An 18,854-nucleotide genomic window follows, 5' to 3' on the forward strand; every position below is an offset into this window, starting at 1 on the left:
TATAGGGGGCAGTATTGTAGTAGTTATATTCTTGTATGTAGGGGGCAGTATTGTAGTAGTTATATTCTTGTATATAGGGGCAGTATTATAGTAGTTATATTCTTGTATATAGGGGGCAGTATTATAGTAGTTATATTCTTGTATATAGGGGCAGTATTATAGTAGTTATATTCTTGTATATAGGGGCAGTATTATAGTAGTTATATTCTTGTATATAGGGGAGGTATTATAGTAGTTATATTCTTGTATATAGGGGGCAGTATTATAGTAGTTATATTCTTGTATATAGGGGAGGTATTATAGTAGTTATATTCTTGTATATATAGGGCAGTATTATAGTAGTTATATTCTTGTATATAGGAGCAGTATTATAGTAGTTATATTCTTGTATATTGGGGGCAGTATTATAGTAGTTATATTCTTGTATATTGGGGGCAGTATTATAGTAGTTCTATTCTTGTATATAGGGCAGTATTGTATAGTAGTTATATTCTTGTATATAGGGGGCAGTATTATAGTAGTTATATTCTTGTATATAGGGGCAGTATTATAGTAGTTATATTCTTGTATATAGGGAGCAGTATTATAGTAGTTATATTCTTGTATATAGGGGGCAGTATTATAGTAGATATATTCTTGTATATAGGGGGCAGTATTATAGTAGTTATATTCTTGTATATAGGAGCAGTATTATAGTAGTTATATTCTTGTATATAGGGGCAGTATTATAGTAGTTATATTCTTGTATATAGGGGGCAGTATTATAGTAGTTATATTCTTGTATATAGGAGCAGTATTATAGTAGATATATTCTTGTATATAGGAGCAGTATTATAGTAGTTATATTCTTGTATATAGGAGCAGTATTATAGTAGTTATATTCTTGTATATAGGGGGCAGTATTATAGTAGTTATATTCTTGTATAGAGGAGCAGTATTATAGTAGTTATATTGTATATAGGGGACAGTATTATAGTAGTTATATTCTTGTATATAGGGGGCAGTATTATAGTAGTTATATTCTTGTATATAGGAGCAGTATTATAGTAGTTATATTCTTGTATATAGGGGGCAGTATTATAGTAGTTATATTCTTGTATAGAGGAGCAGTATTATAGTAGTTATATTGTATATAGGGGACAGTATTATAGTAGTTATATTCTTGTATATAGGGGGCAGTATTATAGTAGTTATATTCTTGTATATAGGAGCAGTATTATAGTAGTTATATTCTTGTATATAGGAGCAGTATTATAGTAGATATATTCTTGTATATAGGAGCAGTATTATAGTAGTTATATTCTTGTATATAGGAGCAGTATTATAGTAGTTATATTCTTGTATATAGGGGGCAGTATTATAGTAGTTATATTCTTGTATATAGGAGCAGTATTATAGTAGTTATATTCTTGTATATAGGGGGCAGTATTATAGTAGTTATATTCTTGTATATATAGGGCAGTATTATAGTAGTTATATTCTTGTATATAGGAGCAGTATTATAGTAGTTATATTCTTGTATATTGGGGGCAGTATTATAGTAGTTATATTCTTGTATATTGGGGGCAGTATTATAGTAGTTATATTGTTGTATATAGGGGCAGTATTATAGTAGTTATATTCTTGTATATAGGTGCAGTATTATAGTAGTTATATTGTATATAGGGGACAGTATTATAGTAGTTATATTCTTGTATATAGGGGGCAGTATTATAGTAGTTATATTCTTGTATATAGGGGCAGTATTGTATAGTAGTTATATTCTTGTATATAGGGGGCAGTATTATAGTAGTTACATTCTTGTATATAGGGGCAGTATTATAGTAGTTATATTCTTGTATATAGGGGCAGTATTATAGTTGTTATATTCTTGTACATAAGGGGCAGTATTATAGTAGTTATATTCTTGTATATAGGGGGCAGTATTATAGTAGTTATATTCTGGTATATAGGGGCAGTATTATAGTTGTTATATTCTTGTACATAAGGGGCAGTATTATAGTAGTTATATTCTTGTATATAGGGAGCAGTATTATAGTAGTTATATTCTTGTATATAGGGGGCAGTATTATAGTAGATATATTCTTGTATATAGGAGCAGTATTATAGTAGTTCTATTCTTGTGTATAGGGGGCAGTATTATAGTAGTTATATTCTTGTATATAGGAGCAGTATTATAGTAGATATATTCTTGTATATAGGAGCAGTATTATAGTAGTTATATTCTTGTATATAGGGGGCAGTATTATAGTAGTTATATTCGTGTATATAGGAGCAGTATTATAGTAGTTATATACTTGTATATAGGAGCAGTATTATAGTAGTTATATTCTTGTATATAGGGGCAGTATTATAGTAGTTATATTCTTGTATATAGGAGCAGTATTATAGTAGTTATATTCTTGTATATAGGGGGCAGTATTATAGTAGTTCTATTCTTGTATATAGGAGCAGTATTATAGTAGTTATATTCTTGTATATAGGGGCAGTATTATAGTAGTTCTATTCTTGTATATAGGAGCAGTATTATAGTAGTTATATTCTTGTATATAGGGGCAGTATTATAGTAGTTCTATTCTTGTATATAGAGGGCAGTATTATAGTAGTTATATTCTTGTATATAGAGGGCAGTATTATAGTAGTTATATTCTTGTATATAGGGGCAGTATTATAGTAGTTATATTCTTGTATATAGGAGCAGTATTATAGTAGTTATATTCTTGTATATAGGGGCAGTATTATAGTAGTTCTATTCTTGTATATAGGGGGCAGTATTGTAGTAGTTATATTCTTGTATATAGGGGCAGTATTATAGTAGTTATATTCTTGTATATAGGGGCAGTATTATAGTAGTTATATTCTTGTATATAGGAGCAGTATTATAGTAGTTATATTCTTGTATATAGGAGCAGTATTATAGTAGTTATATTCTTGTATATAGGGGCAGTATTATAGTAGTTATATTCTTGTATATAGGGGGCAGTATTATAGTAGTTATATTCTTGTATATAGGGGCAGTATTATAGTAGTTATATTCTTGTATATAGGAGCAGTATTATAGTAGTTATATTCTTGTATATAGGGGGCAGTATTATAGTAGTTATATTCTTTTATAATAAGAAGCAGTATATGGTGCATTACTGGTACTGAATTCTCTCACCATGTCTCCGGGTTGGAAGGAGTTCCTCGGCATGCCTCCAAACTGCAGTGAATGAGGGTACAGTTGCCCTTTGGGCAGCTTGTTCACTGCCGGGTGTAGTCGCTCTTCTCCGTCCTCGCTGGGAGATGACTGGTGGATCATACTGCTCTCTGAACTCTGCCTCTTTCTGCCCCCCTCGTCTTTACTCTTCCGCCAGCCCCCAGCCCTGGAGCGTCTCCCTTGACTCCGCCTTTTGGGGGGTTTTTCCTCATCCGACCGGATCCAGGTCTCCCCATCAGACTCTGCATCATCATCCGGGAGGTGTTTGAGTAACGCCTTTTTAAAGCAGCGCTCCAAACTCTCTGCCATCCCGGTGTACTCTGTAATGAGCAAACAAGTCACACATGTCCGTGATCACGACGATAACAATAGTGATAAGATTATGACAATGCTAAAGTGTAATAAGTGTAATAAGTAGAGACGATCGAAATGCGGACAATTCGCCCGTTAGGTCTATAATAGTGAATAAGGAAAAGTTGGTGCAAACCAGTCAACTTGATAATAATAATAATAATAATAATAATACCGCCACGTTCTATCCACAGAACTCACCGCTGTCCGGTCCGTTGTACTTGACGCAGTTTTTAAAAATGATTTTCATGTCCTTGATAAACTGATCCTTAGTAAGGTAATACCCCGAACACAGCCGCTGCTCCACCTTGGAAATATCCATAGGACACTGGGGAACAAAAAAGGCAAGTTCAGCTAATAGAGGGGGATCCCAAGATCATGGAGGCAAGAACAAGGCGGCGCCGGTGACTTACGGTGATGATGTCATAATAACTGGGAGCGTAAGACTCATCTACTGGCTCCAGGAATGGCCAAGAATCCTTGTGCGCCTTCACTGCATCGAGAACTGGAGGGACAAAAAAAAAACGTGTCCACAGTCATTAGCACGAAGCCACAGTGATTGAAGTCCGGCTGCAGACCACCAACGCGTTTCAGAATCCCCAGTCAACGACCTTATTGAACTTCTCTTTGTTTTTATAAAGTCACTCATATTGCTACCAAATGTCAGACCGAAAGTCCTTAACCGCGACGGCGAATCCAAAACGCTGATGTTTTCAAGTAACCCACATGAAGTTGGACCTTAACGGTGAGAGGAGCGCCGACCTCCTGACATTATTTGTGCCTGTGTCAAGTGAACGCACATTTAACGGAGCTCATATAAAGACGTGTTTTTCACGCACTCGCAAGCACTTTTTTTTCCCCAATGTAATTGATGAGACACGGATGTCATCCGTGTGCTGCCCGTGGTTTTCACGCACCCATTGACTTCAATGAGCGACTAGTTGCGTGAAAACGCACCAATATAGGACATGCAGCGAGTTTTACGCAACGGACACACGCTGCGTGAAAAACACCACGTGTGAATAGCCCCATTGAAATCAATGGGTCCGTGTGCTGTGCGATAATTCAACGGACGAGAATGACGCTCGACTGAATGAGCCCTTAGGTAGGAAGGTCTGGTGACTACGTTTCAGCTACTTCTTAAAAAGAAAACGACACCCGCAGCGCCTCCTTCTCTTGCTGTAAAATTGAATGTGAGCCGTGGTTCCCCTAAACCAGCCATGTGGAGGAAGCGCAGAAACCTCCCTGCCCCCATGACAACTACTTTATGTCACTTACTCCAGCGCTGAGAACCTCTAGAGACATTTACAAGATGAGACATGAATGGTAAAAACTTCTTTAAAAAGTAGTCTCACCTTTATACATCGCCGTGTAGTGATCGTCCAAGTCAAGACCCAGTCTGAAAAGAGGGGAAACAGTTCTTAAAGGGGTTATCCCACCACAACTTCGTGCCTATTCACAGAATTGATTGCTGGGGATCCCACCATTGGGACCCCCATCAATAAAGAGAACAGGGGTCCAGAATCCAGCAGCGGTTAGGCATACACGCTCCCGCTCCAATCATTCTCTATGGGAAGCTGGAGATCCAGTGCTCGGCTATCTACGGCAGTCCGAGAGAGATGAACAGAGTGGAAGCGTGACCGCCGCTCGATTCATTCTGGGACCCTTGCTGTTGATTGGGGGGGCACCCAAAGGTGGGTTCCTAATGGTCAAACACTAATCACCTATCCTGTGAATAAGTGACACGTTGTTGTGGTGGGATAGCCCCGTTACTATAGAAATTCTAACTATATACAAAAAACTGAAAAAAGCAGAAACTCACAAATCTGGTAATTGATAGTCATCCCGGGTGGGTGAGGATGGTTCTAGGTGGCACAGTTCTGGGGGTAACTCTTTACCCTGCGACAACAGCCAGGCTCGCTCTTCTCTCAGCTTCCTCCTCCGCGCTCGATCTGTAAGGTCATTAAAGGTAAACTAGCAATGTGTACCTACAGGAGAACTCTGTGCGGCCGTTTTAAAAGCACATTTGTATACTTGGCATGGCATTTTTTCCACGTGAATGCTCCAATCCCATTGGTCGCTATGGATAACGCGTTTGGATATATGAATTACCTTCCACCGATCTGACTTTCTCGGCCAGCGCTCTCTTACTCTCCTCCTTTTGCAGCAGCTCCTGCTCCCTTCTCTGCATCATCAGCAGCAGCTGCCTCTCCTCCTCCTCGGCTCTGGGGGGATCCGAATCCTAAAGGACATATATTAACCATCAAGTCATTTCTGTATGCAGCCACTTACTACAGGTAATTAACATAAATTTGCATACTGACTACTTAAAGCAAAACATGCAATTGGTTCCAGTCTGTAAAAACTCAGAGCCCTTCAAAACCCTATTATATATAGTTCTTCGGATGGGAGAAAAAGTTTCCCATTAAAAATCTTTACAATGCAAAATCCGCTCTGACTGAACACTTGATTTGCCTGCAATATGACATTTCTGGCCTCCTACAGAATATATCCGACGTCTGAAAAGTAACACATGGGGTTGTCCACTGTGGCTCGCTGCTCCAGATGATAGCCCTAGGTCCCAATGATGCCAAATGGGGTTGCCCATTTAAATATATATATATGGCCAGATGAAGTAGCTGATGCAGGTAATTAGCAATATGAAAGTAGTTACCAATTTCTACCAGGAGATGGCGCCAAAAACCACCAAAATTGATCCATTACATCCAGAAAAACACAATTGTGGGTCTTGTAGTCACAATAACAGTAAAAATTCTTTAATCCGGCATTAACGAGACTGGAAAAGATGCGGGATTATCAAATGTTCTGGATTATGGGACAGTTAATGAAACCCGTTTGTAAAAGGCAGACACGGGTCATAGCGGATCTTTCGGCTCAACGTTTCAAGTCCTGCGAGGCTCCATATTCTCTTCTGTGCCAAATCAAATATTTCAGACATTAAATTAACCCCTTCCCGCTGCCATTTTTCGGATTTTCGCTTAGGTTTTTTCCTTCCCACCTAACAAAAGACGTAAGTGTTTCACTTTTCCATCAATATTGCCGTATCAGGGCTTGTTTTTTGCCGGACGAGTTGTGGATTTCCACGGCCCCATTTATTGTACCATATAATGTAGTGGAAACTGGGGGAAAAATTATTAGTGGGGTGGAATAGGAAAAAAAGCCAGCGATTTCTCAATCTTTCGGAGGGGGGGGGGTGGTTTATGACGTTTACCGTGCAGCGGTAAAAACGGCACGGTAACTTTATTCTGCGGGTCAATACGATTACGGTGATACCAAATTTATAGTTTTTTTTTTTACAAGGAAAAAAAAAAATGATTGTTAAAAATAAAATGAGTTTTGTCACCATAACTTTATTTTAAGTTTTTTTTTACTTGCCCCCCTAGGGGACTTGAACCAGCGATCAGCGATATATTGCAATAGTAATGTATTGCAGTATATCGTGATTCTGACAGTCTCCTATGAAGCCCTGCCGGAGGCATGGCTTCATAGGAGTACAAAGACGACGGACCTGAAGGTATTCATCAGACCCCCCCCCCCCCCAGGCTGCCATGCCAACCAACGGCCCCCCTTTATCGCACCGCGAGGGTGGCCGTTGGAACGTTACAAGGGGTGGCCCCCGTTTTTAGTAATTTAAATGCCGCGATCGCTATTGACCTACTAACGGGTTAAACGAGCGGGATCCTGCTCGATACCAGGAAGTGTCGACTGACAACCAATCAGATACTTGATTTTGCAATCCTAAATTGCATCATTTTTTTTTTTTAGCTATCACCCCGCCATATTGTTCATCCTTAGACGCTCACCTCTTGCTGGAGAGATCTGAGCCCAGACTGGCTGGATATTCTTTTGGATGTAAAACGCGTCTGCTCATTCTGGATTTTCTTCTCCTGGATGAAACAAGAGGGAAAAGAAGAGATTGTGGCAACGCGTCGTCCTGGGATAGTCACATGACACGGTAACGCCGCCATTATCGGTCGCCTATTTTGCTCTGCGTTTCACACTCACCTTCTGAGAGATCATATTGCAGATTTCCGGCAGGAATTCTTCGCTCAGAATCTTATAAAGATGGCGGTCCTTGTGCGACGTCCTGTCCCGAAAACTTTCCGTCACCTCTCGCCATTCCTGTTCCGTCTGGCAAAGGAGACACCAAGATCCCTCCCCGGGAGAACTGGCTGAGAAAATAGACCAGGGGGACGATCCAAGAAACAAAACAAAACACGTTATCGCTCCAGTCGTGATGCGGCCGCGGCCGGCACCAAAAGAAACGTTTCATAACATCTTAAAATTAGACGGGATAAAACGAGACCAATCTGGCGCATCCCATTGGACACTTCTCCACTTTACGGCTCCCAAAAAAATATATAGCACGCGCCAATAACCCCTAGGGACACAGCCATTTTTTGATTCGTTTTTCACTTCTTGCCTTCCAAGAGCAATAACGTTTTTATTTTTCCGTCAATGGAGCGTTGCGACGGCTTATATTTTGCGGGAGGAGTTGTTGTTTCTATCGGTAGCATTTTAAGTACTCGGAAGCTGAAAGAAAATTATTTGCGGGCTGAAATTGGAAAAAACTGCGATTCCTCCATTATTTTTTGGGTTCCGTTTTTACGTCTTTCACCGGGTGGTAAAAAACAGCAACTTAACTTTATTCTGCATCTCAATACGATTACGGCGATACCAAATTTATATCGATGTTTTTATAGTTTACGACTTTAAAAAAAACTAAAAACTTTTTGTTACAAATAAATAAAAGTCTCAGAATGAGGTGAAACAAAACTATCATTTTTTCCGTGCGTTGAGCGGTGCGAGGGCTTATTTTTTGCGGGACGAGCTGCCGTTTTTATTGGTACATATGACTTCTTGATCACTTTTTATGAAATTTTTTTCGGAAACGAAGGTGACCAAAAAACGGTGATTTTGACTGTTTACAATTTTCATTTTTTTACGGCGTTCACCGTGCGCATTAAATAACGCTATATTGTAATAGTTCCGAAATTTACAGACGCAGCGATAACAGTTTTGGTTACTTTTTTTTTTTTTTTACATTACTGTAGAGGAAAAATGGGAAAAGGTTTTTTTTTTGAACTTTTAATTTTTTTTTCACTACTAAAAACTTTATTTCCCTTCTTTTTACACATTTTATTAGCCCCCCTAGGGGACATGAACCACCGATCGTTAGATCGCTGGTACAATATCTGCAATACTAATGTATTACAGTATATCGTCAGTTTTACAGGCAGGGCTTAACAGAGGCAGAGTAAAGGCAGCCCTGGGGGCCTTCATTAGGCCCCTAGGCTGCCATAACCATCATCACCCCCCCGACATCTTTGCAGGGAGGGCGATGTGCTGTCGGAGGGGGCCTTCCCCCTCTTTTCAACTCCTCAGATGCTGCGGTCGCGATTGACCGCAGCATTTGAGGGGTTAAACAGCCAGGAACAGCACGATCGCTGCTCCCGGCTGTTAGTCCTGGGTGTCAGCTGTAAAACACAGCCGACACCTGCAGCATATGGGGCAGGCTCCATACTTCTCCCCCTGCACCGGGACGTACCGGTGCGTCCTGGTGCCCTAAGGGGTTAATAAATCTGGCGCGTTTTAAGACTTTTTTGCCACACCCATTCCGGAGAGGCGTAAAAAGTCACGTGAAAAATTTGGTGCACTTCATTTTCGACGCAACTAGAGACAGAATTCAGGCGCGTTTTTGCGCTGTAAACCTCCCCCCAATGAATCCAAAGCAGGAGCTAAACATCCTGGACTCCGGACTGATACATTGTAGCAATTCATCAGGACAGGGAATAAGTAAGCAGTATTAGATCTATACAAGAAGGTTCACGGACAGCAAGCAGAGATCCTGAAAATGGTATCAAATCGCAAAGTCTATTAGAAAGTTGCAGAACTTTTCATTCTATAATATTTCACAGACACCGGATCGCATTTTTTCTGCATTGATTTTTCGCTGCAAAAATCTATCGCAATATGACCGCGACGTGTGAACGCAGCCCATCGGGTAACCTCACATTAATCCGGCGTGGGACTATCATGGTCTCCGTGTGATTGACATGATTTCCGGACCATTAGGTGCCGGATTAATAGAAGTTTCCCGTATTAATACAGGACATGTGTTACGTCTCTTACCGTTCTCATTCTTCAGTCCCTCCGTTGCTGGCGGCTTGAAGTCGAATTTCTCACTATAAAAAAAAAAAAAAAAAGTGAATTATTTTGAGGCGGGGATGATGTTATAACGCTGCCCCTCCCCCAGTCACTGATCTCTATGTACTGTACATGACGTTTATTTGCCCCATGGGAAGTAGAAGGCAAAGTCGCACCTGATGACGGTCTCCTCCAGTAATATTTTCTTCTTGGGAGGACGTCCTCTCTTCCTCACAGGCTTGTCGGGCGCCGCAGCAGCTCTGAAATCACGAGGACATGGAAATTAACATTAAAGAACTGGAAAAAAAAATCACCACCAACTACTTAGAAATGAAGCTTCACCTGGGAATCCACCTTAATAAATGCGATCAAGTCTTCTGCCCTCCGTCACCACATTACAAAGAATATATATCATAAGTTACTTCGTATATTTCTTTCCCAGTCACCAGGAAGAATAGCTGCACTCACAAGGATGCTGGTTGTTGAAGGAAACAGTCAGCAAGCTTGTACAGTCAGACACTAATAATAGCCGAGCTGAGCACTTAGAATACGGCGAAATTAAAGGTTTAATACATTAGATGATTGGCATTCTGGGTAGTGTTGTCTTTACACCCGGCTCTGTACAATCACCAGAGCAAGCTCGGAAGATACAGAACAAGCAGGAAATGTTGGGAGATTTCAGATTTGAACAAGCAGAATAATGAGTGCAGCTCTGCAGTATAATACAGGATATAACTCAGGATCAGTACAGGATAAGTAATGTAATGTATGTACACAGTGACTCCACCAGCAGAATAGTGGGTGCAGCTCTGGAGTATAATACAGGATGTAACTCAGGATCAGTACAGGATAAGTAATGTAATATATGTACACAGTGACTCCACCAGCAGAATAGTGAGTGCAGCTCTGGAGTATAATACAGGATATAACTCAGGATCAGTACAGGATAAGTAATGTAATGTATGTACACAGTGACTCCACCAGCAGAATAGTGAGTGCAGCTCTGGAGTATAATACAGGATGTAACTCAGGATCAGTACAGGATAAGTAATGTAATGTATGTACACAGTGACTCCACCAGCAGAATAGTGAGTGCAGCTCTGGAGTATAATACAGGATGTAACTCAGGATCAGTAATGTAATGTATGTACACAGTGACTACACCAGCAGAATAGTGAGTGCAGCTCTGGAGTATAATACAGGATATAACTCCGGATCAGTACAGGATCAGTAATGTAATGTACACAGTCACTCCACCAGCAGAATAGTGAGTGCAGCTCTGGAGTATAATACAGGATATAACTCAGGATCAGTACAGGATAAGTAATGTAATGTATGTACACAGTGACTCCACCAGCAGAATAGTGAGTGCAGCTCTGCAGTATAATACAAGATATAACTCAGGATCAGTACAGGATAAGTAATGTAATGTATGTACACAGTGACTCCACCAGCAGAATAGTGAATGCAGCTCTGGAGTATAATACAGGATATAACTCCGGATCAGTACAGGATAAGTAATGTAATGTATGTACACAGTGACTCCTCCAGCAGAATAGTGAGTGCAGCTCTGGAGTATAATACAGGATATAACTCAGGATCAGTACAGGATTAGTAATGTAATGTATGTACACTGTGACATCACCAGCAGAATAGTGAGTGCAGCTCTGGAGTATAATACAGGATATAACTCAGGATCAGTACAGGATAAGTAATGTAATGTATGTACACAGTGACTCCACCAGCAGAATAGTGAGTGCAGCTCTGGAGTATAATACAGGATGTAACTCAGGATCAGTACAGGATAAGTAATGTAATGTATGTACACAGTGACTCCACCAGCAGAATAGTGAGTGCAGCTCTGGAGTATAATACAGGATGTATCTCAGGATCAGTACAGGATAAGTAATGTAATGTATGTACACAGTGACTCCACCAGCAGAATAGTGAGTGCAGCTCTGGAGTATAATACAGGATATAACTCAGGATCAGTACAGGATAAGTAATGTAATGTATGTACACAGTGACTCCACCAGCAGAATAGTGAATGCAGCTCTGGAGTATAATACAGGATGTATCTCAGGATCAGTACAGGATAAGTAATGTAATGTATGTACACAGTGACTCCACCAGTAGAATAGTGAGTGCAGCTCTGCAGTATAATACAGGCTGTAACTCAGGATCAGTACAGGATAAGTAATGTAATGTATGTACACAGTGACTCCACCAGCAGAATAGTGAGTGCAGCTCTGGAGTATAATACAGGATATAACTCAGGATCAGTAATGTATGTACACAGTGACTCTGCTGGATATTAATTCAATATGCAATTTGATTTCAACCATAAAATAATTGTGTGTCTTTATAATCCTTACTCTTCCAGCGCCCGCTGCCTCTTCTCCCAGGATGGTTCTTCTTTGTAGAGTCTAGTCCCATAGAAATACCAGTATAAGTTACCAAAGGAATCTTCTCCGAGCGGCTCCACGCGCAGACTGTCCCCGTCCAGGCCCTGGCAACAGAACAGAACAAGACGTTGTATTCATTTTCCTGCTTTTGTGCAGTTTGGATTGCGGGTTAGGAAAGGAGGAAGAGACGCACCTTAAGGAGGTCAAAGACGTCGTCTGCGTCCAGCCGGTAGTCACACAGACGGTGCAGGATCTCCAGCCTGGTGCACAGCGGCAGCTGTTGGTAACTGGTCCCCTTGAGTGGGTTGGGTTTCCCTTCTTCCAGTTCCCAGCGGTAGTTAATGATGTCCTCCAGGTATATGTGGAAGGTCTGAGGCCTGGGAGAGTGACAGAAGACGTGACATGTTAGGCTCTGTTCACATTTGCATTGGCGGCTGCGTCGCAAATTCCGTCAGACTTGATGGGAAAAATAAATCTAAAGACGGAAACCAACAGACCCCATTACAAGTGGCCCATCGGACGCTGCTGGTAACAGTCACGTGACGGCGGCAGCACGGCGTCATTGCTTCCGCAGATGTAAACACGGATCTTATATTCACCCGGGCACTTACGTGATGTCATGTCGCTGATAGCAGCCCTGTAAGAGACAGGCCAGGAGCTCACTGAGGAACTCCACGTCATCTCGGTACAACGCGTCTTCCAATTCCTGTAGCATAAAAAAAATATAAATAAAAAAATAAATTTAAAAAAATAAAAAATACAAAATCGATCAACAATTGCGCACTATATATCAGCTCAAGATAAGCTACTGTCCTCCTCTATCAGCCATCGATACCACCCTGCTCTCTCTGCCCTTGTACATGTTCTAGTACTCGGTTCATGGACCAGGAAGCTCAGGATGAGCAGTGATCTACCCCCCCCCCCTCCAGGTATGAGTGCGCTGCATGGAATTCTGCATGAAACATTCTGTGTTAAAGGGAAAAGTCCTGCAACTTTCTAACACACTTTGTGTTGCATTTCCTCACCATTTTCCAGATTTCCGCTTGCTGTCAGTGAATGGGAACAATTGTATGGCATCTAGACAATCCTCTGTGAGCTAAAGACAAAATCCTCCTCCTGTTTTGATCGTTTGTTACAATGTACGAGAGCTGGAAAAATGTATCGGATAGTCTAGACTGATTACAATTGGAACAAACCCTCAACTGTGAGAAGTATTAGATCTTCGTAGCTTGTGAAAGTAAAAACAATTTTTCCATTCACCGACAGAAATCAGAGTTCTCAAAAACGGTGTGAAAATGAAACACAAATTCTATTAAAAAGCGGCAGAACTTTCCATTACACAACGATTCAAACGCAATGACAGAAATCTGGGCCAGAGCAACGTGGCAAAACCTATGAGACCAGTTATAGGCCCTGTTCACACTGAGTTTTTTTGCATGCAGAAAATTCTGCCTCAAAATTCCATCTGGAATTTTGATCTGCCTGCACGCCGTTTGCTGCGATATTTGCCCGCGGCCATTGAGCGTCACAGCAAAAACGCTTTCTCTACCTCCCATTGATGCCAATGGGAGGTCAGAGACGTGAACGCCCGAAGATAGGGCATGTCGCTTCTCCGGCTGCGTCGGACCATGCTGGTGAGGGCACAAAAGGGAGCTCCGGGCTCTACAGCACGCAAGGGGTTAAAAGGCCCAGCTGTCACTGCCATGACAGTCCTCTTACTTCTGCTGTTGTGACTTTAGACAGACAGGGTGGCAGCAGGGGGGGGGGGGCGTTTGAGGACCCTGTACCCATTATGCACGCACATGCAGAAGCCCCTCACGCAGCAGAATTAAACAAACACGCAATGAAAGGAAAGAGCGGATAAAAGAAAAGGCCTTTAAGAGCAGCCCAGGGCCCTGCGGAGCGCTGGAGACGTCCCGAGTCTTCCTGGGGTGAGGCAGACAATGGGCGAGCGAGAAGGGGATCGCACTCCAACGCCAACGTCGGCCGCTGACACAACAGGTCATTAGTGACATCGCTCAAGACTAAACCCCGGCCCCTTAAATCAGTCCGCTCCGCAGCGCCGAGGCACAAGTGTCTGCCCATCTGTCGCCAAATCCTACAGCCGGGACAGGGAATGGGGGGGGGGGGGCAACAGCCTCCGCTAAAAACATCCGTGACCGCAGCGCCCGAAAAACGCACGAAGAGCGAGATCGGATCTGCAAATAAAGCGGTGACGAAACTTTCAGATGTAGAACGTATTATAGAACAAATGCCTCGTCTACCGGAACTATTTGTGGCGGATTACCTACAAGTGCTACCAGTCAGTGAACGTGGGTGACCCAGGCAGAGCTCCATGTGAATGTACCCCACAATACAGGTCTTAATCATTGTATGACGAAACCGTTCTGCAGCTTTCTAACACACTTTATGTATCAATCCTCCACCGCTTTCATAATCTCCGCTTGCTTTCAGTGAATGGTAAAATGTTGTTTACGGCTGAAAGCCTCTACGGACCTAATACTTCTCACAGCTGAGGGCTCGTTACATTACACAATCCTCTGTGAGCTAAACACCCTGGACCTCAGACAGACATCTGGGGTCTGTTCACACCGGGAAACTCGAACAATATATAAAAACACAGATTTTGCAAAACGGTGGATTTTTTTTTTTTGCTGTGGTTTTGCAAACAAACGTAGCGTACAAATGCAATAAAGCCACAAAAACGTGCAGCATGGGCACCAGGCGCCCGATCACCCTGCGGCGGAGCCGGCCGCACAATAGCCCGCAGCTCTCATTGACACGGGGTGATTTGTGTTGACCACTTTCTGGTGATCTGCCCTCTACGTGAAGGGGGGGGGGGGCTGCGGACCCTCCTGTAAGGGAATGTTCATCAGATTTCCCCATTAGCCCTCCACACCCCCTTCCCCTGGTCCCAGCCGAATGCTGATGTCCTGCTGAACTTTTGACCTGCCCAGATTCCCTCCAGATTTTGGGATGCTGGAATCCAGCCCGGTCATATACACATGTTGTGCCCCTACACCATATACCCCCTCTGTATATAAGTTCTCATCGCTACCTCGCAGCATGAAATCCTTTCGCTAGGACAAAGAGCTGACAATCTATAAGGCGTTGCTGTGTCATTAGTGTGACATGGGCCCCTCGGTCTACATCCGCTTGCAACTACTCTGGCCAGGGGCCCATTTCGGATGTGTAATTCCTGCCTAGGGGGTAATGGTGTAAACCTACCTGTGCCAATTTGCCCCTAATGAAACTAGAGCCGTATTGGGATGCTGGTTCTTAAAGGGACATACACAGCAAGATGTAGAGCCGTATTGGGATGCTGGTTCTTAAAGGGACATACACAGCAAGATGTCTGCTTACAATCAGCATGAAAAACCTTTTTAAATCATTGCAATCGAGACAAAACCAGAACCGATCGTTTTAGCAACATACAAATATGGATAATCGCTAATGATCGCCACTCGGGTGGAGTAAGGGAGAGACACCAAATGACGCCCAAGACGGTTGTCACTTTGTAGCAGGTTGTAGTTGTGCCCGGCGTGCCACATTGAGGATATCTGACCTGCGCTGACACCTGGCGCCAACTTGTAGGTCCGAATTACTCTTCAGTTCTAGACCTCAGATCGTCAGAACCGCACACGCGTCCCCCTCAGGTCATAGAAGACGACCGTTCTGATTTTCTATGTACAGTTTTGGTCTCTTGAGGAATGAACAGGTTAAAACCCGACACCGGCTCCATGAAAGAATCTATTTGACATATCAAAAGCAAATGGCCTTGGGGGCTGGGGGTGTTTACAAGAGCGCACACCCACCCCCTGCCGGGCATCCTCCCCCATGCCCCCACAACAAAGCCCAACACCAGGATAGGGAGACATGAGGCCCGACCACCTCCCCGCAGCTCTGCGTCAACAAAAACCTCTTATGAAACGAGGACACAGTTTGGGAAAGTATGTGACCCCCCCCCCCACCACCCTTTCTTACAGGGCCCCCCATCTATAATCCATGTGCCCCCAATATTTTGTTTTGTAAACCAGGAAGAGTTTTCCTCTGCGTGGAAATAATTATAGAATTGAAACTTATCACCTATCCATGGTTAAGGTGAAGTTTGGGGGCCCCGACCACTGGGACCCCCTCCAATCACAAGGGTCCATGTGTTTCCTGCTTGAATGGAACGGCGGTCGAGCACGTACGCGGCTTCTCCATTCAAAATCGATAGGACTGCCGGAGACTGCGCTGTACTCGCTTTGGCGGCCCCTGCGTGCTCGGCCTCCACTTCATTGAAACGGGGAGGACAGGGACCCTTGTGTTTTGTGGGGGTTCCAGCAGTAGGACCCCCAGCGATCAGACACTAATAACCTGTCCTGTGGATAGGTTATAAGTTCTAATTGTGAGCTGAATACAGGACCACAAATCTGAGCCCATACTAGGACTCTGTTCACATTTAACCATCTTGTGGCTTATCATTGAGTCACGTCAGTATCAATAAGGGGGTCCGCGAGCAGCTCACTAGCATGAAGGGACCGCTGTCCTCTATCAAGCCTCTAGTCCACTGTTGGACTGGCCGGCCAGGGGATCCTGCGGGGGGCACCAAAAGGTCCACTAGAGCTCCCTATTAGTAGACTTTAGAAAAATTCAATAATAACCTATCAGAGCTCCTGCACACGGGCGTAGCGGTGTGTACGGTCCGCGATTACGGCACTGACGGGTCGCGGGGTGCCACCTGCAGACTGTCCGCAGTTTCTTCATTCTTGGGGGTCACATATTTTCTGATGCTCAAATGCACATTGAGGCGTCTTAAAAGGGTTTGGATTAAATAAACACGACTGCCACTCCTGTCCACGTCTCACACGTGTGTCTGTACGGCGATACCCGGGGCGCAGGTTCTGAGTTATGGCGCTGTGCGCGTGCGCCATCATCCGGTGTCTCCATACAGCGCTGAATTCTTACCTGGACCCAGATGTATACGGTTTTATTTACATCCGCCGATTATTAAAATAAACGCGAGAAATCAACAGTTACCGGTGGTCGAAAACAAACGCTCGCCACCACAGATGCGCATTAGTAAAAACGTTCACCGCCTATAAAAACTGCGGCGACCAAGTGACCACTTTGTGATACACAGGGATAAAGCAACCCGTAATCCGCAAAGAAACGTTCGCCCTTCTGTCCAGAACGCTACAAGACATAAGATGGCGGTCGGACACATGCTCAGAAACGTGAACGCAGCCTGGGCAATATCAGGGGACGCCATATTGAATCCGAACTTAAAGGAACACTCCAGGTAAAACGTATACACTGTGTGGAGAGACTGACACGCGGCGCCAAACGCAAAATATCTGATTTGGAATTTTGGAATAATATGAGATCCCATTGAAATCAATAGGATCTGTTTTGCGGTTAGTCATAATGGTTGCGAGGAGTTAACGCGGCGTCGCAGCGTCTGGGGACAGGCGGTCGTTTTCTGTATTTTTTCTTGCTTGGCTCCTCCAGGACCTGTGTGACGGGACTGCTGATGAGAGAATTCAGAGGGTCTGGGGCGGCTTTACCGGTCCCATCTCACACTATAATCAGCCCTGCAGCTGCTGCGCTGCACCTGGGATCTCCCAGTTGGCCGCGTGGTAACGAGCGCAGAGCACAAAACAGGGCGAGGAGTTTACACGAGCGGAACGGAGGGAGGGCGAGTAACAGGATGATGGAATCAGGTAGCAATAGAAGGTGGCACAGATTAGGACACGGCGTGCCCGCTTCTTGATGCAGTTTTACAACAACCGGCAGGGATGGACTCCGGCAGCAACAGAACAGCTCCCCCAGTGGCCAGTCAGAAAACTCCCATCATTATACCTGCTGAAGCGTTGTTTGACGTCACCGCGTCCCGTCAGCGCTGCAGAATTTATTTTTTAGATTCTATTCAAGCACCCAGGACAATAGAGCCCTAGGAGGTCCCGGGAACAAGAAGTTTAAAATAAAAATACATTTTTAGATGATTTTGTATATAATTTTAAAATTTGTCAGGAAAAAAAAAAAAAAGTTTTTCCTACTTATTGTGGGAAAATATCAAACGGTTCCTTACGATATTGGGGGCCACCCACCGTCCAGGGGCCACATGGACCTGCTTTCCCGGACTAATATAATAGCGGCCCTGCAGGGTCGAGAAGTCACAAAAAGATTTACATTTTTTAATTTGGAAAAACCTTCCAGAGCCACAATTTTTTGGAAGAAAACATCTGGTGACCATCCGTCCCCTCCAAGTCAAAGCAGTGCGAGGGTCCTGCAAACAACCCCCCATATCTCAGCTTGCTGTACCCCTATGAGTGGGATATCAGAGCAGTGGGCTATTGGGGTGAAGTCTTGTCACTCCTGACATTTTGGTCTTTGAATGGAGTTGGATGGAGGTCAGTTCGACACCGCTCCTCCCAGCCACTCAGCTCCCAGGACTACGTCAGGAGGGGAGGGGAGGGGGCGTCTCCAATTTACAAGAAAGAGTCAGAGTCGTCCCCTCATCTCTACCATAACACAAAGCCACGTGTGTGCGCTCTGCTACAGCAGCAACCTGGGATATAATGCTGCGCTCAGCTGCTCCTCAATACCGACCAGTGAATATCCCAAAATACCTGCATAGTATTGTGTCCTCCAACAGGACATTATTGAAGAAAAAGATGCTGGAGAGTTTAGATTGCAAGCTCTTGAGACTGCTTAAAGGGCCAGTAACGCCAGGGTACCGATACACA

General features: G+C 43.5%; 1 protein-coding gene across 1 annotated transcript in view; it reads right to left on the minus strand.

The window, feature by feature from the left end:
• CECR2 (CECR2 histone acetyl-lysine reader) overlaps nucleotides 1–18,854 on the minus strand; it is a 41,595-nt gene that overhangs the window by 12,597 nt on the left and 10,144 nt on the right. The window contains exons 2-14 of the mRNA XM_075855682.1: nucleotides 12,735–12,829; nucleotides 12,317–12,500; nucleotides 12,094–12,227; nucleotides 9,895–9,978; nucleotides 9,704–9,756; nucleotides 7,577–7,743; nucleotides 7,375–7,458; nucleotides 5,663–5,792; nucleotides 5,373–5,502; nucleotides 4,906–4,949; nucleotides 3,964–4,055; nucleotides 3,752–3,878; nucleotides 3,161–3,519 (exon numbers count right to left, since the gene is read on the minus strand). Coding sequence (XP_075711797.1) covers nucleotides 3,161–3,519; nucleotides 3,752–3,878; nucleotides 3,964–4,055; nucleotides 4,906–4,949; nucleotides 5,373–5,502; nucleotides 5,663–5,792; nucleotides 7,375–7,458; nucleotides 7,577–7,743; nucleotides 9,704–9,756; nucleotides 9,895–9,978; nucleotides 12,094–12,227; nucleotides 12,317–12,500; nucleotides 12,735–12,829 — 1,683 coding nt within the window. The remainder of the gene's footprint in view (nucleotides 1–3,160; nucleotides 3,520–3,751; nucleotides 3,879–3,963; nucleotides 4,056–4,905; nucleotides 4,950–5,372; nucleotides 5,503–5,662; nucleotides 5,793–7,374; nucleotides 7,459–7,576; nucleotides 7,744–9,703; nucleotides 9,757–9,894; nucleotides 9,979–12,093; nucleotides 12,228–12,316; nucleotides 12,501–12,734; nucleotides 12,830–18,854) is intronic.

This window comes from Rhinoderma darwinii, chromosome 3, assembly GCF_050947455.1.
Source record: "Rhinoderma darwinii isolate aRhiDar2 chromosome 3, aRhiDar2.hap1, whole genome shotgun sequence".
Classification (NCBI taxonomy): Eukaryota; Metazoa; Chordata; class Amphibia; order Anura; family Rhinodermatidae; genus Rhinoderma; species Rhinoderma darwinii.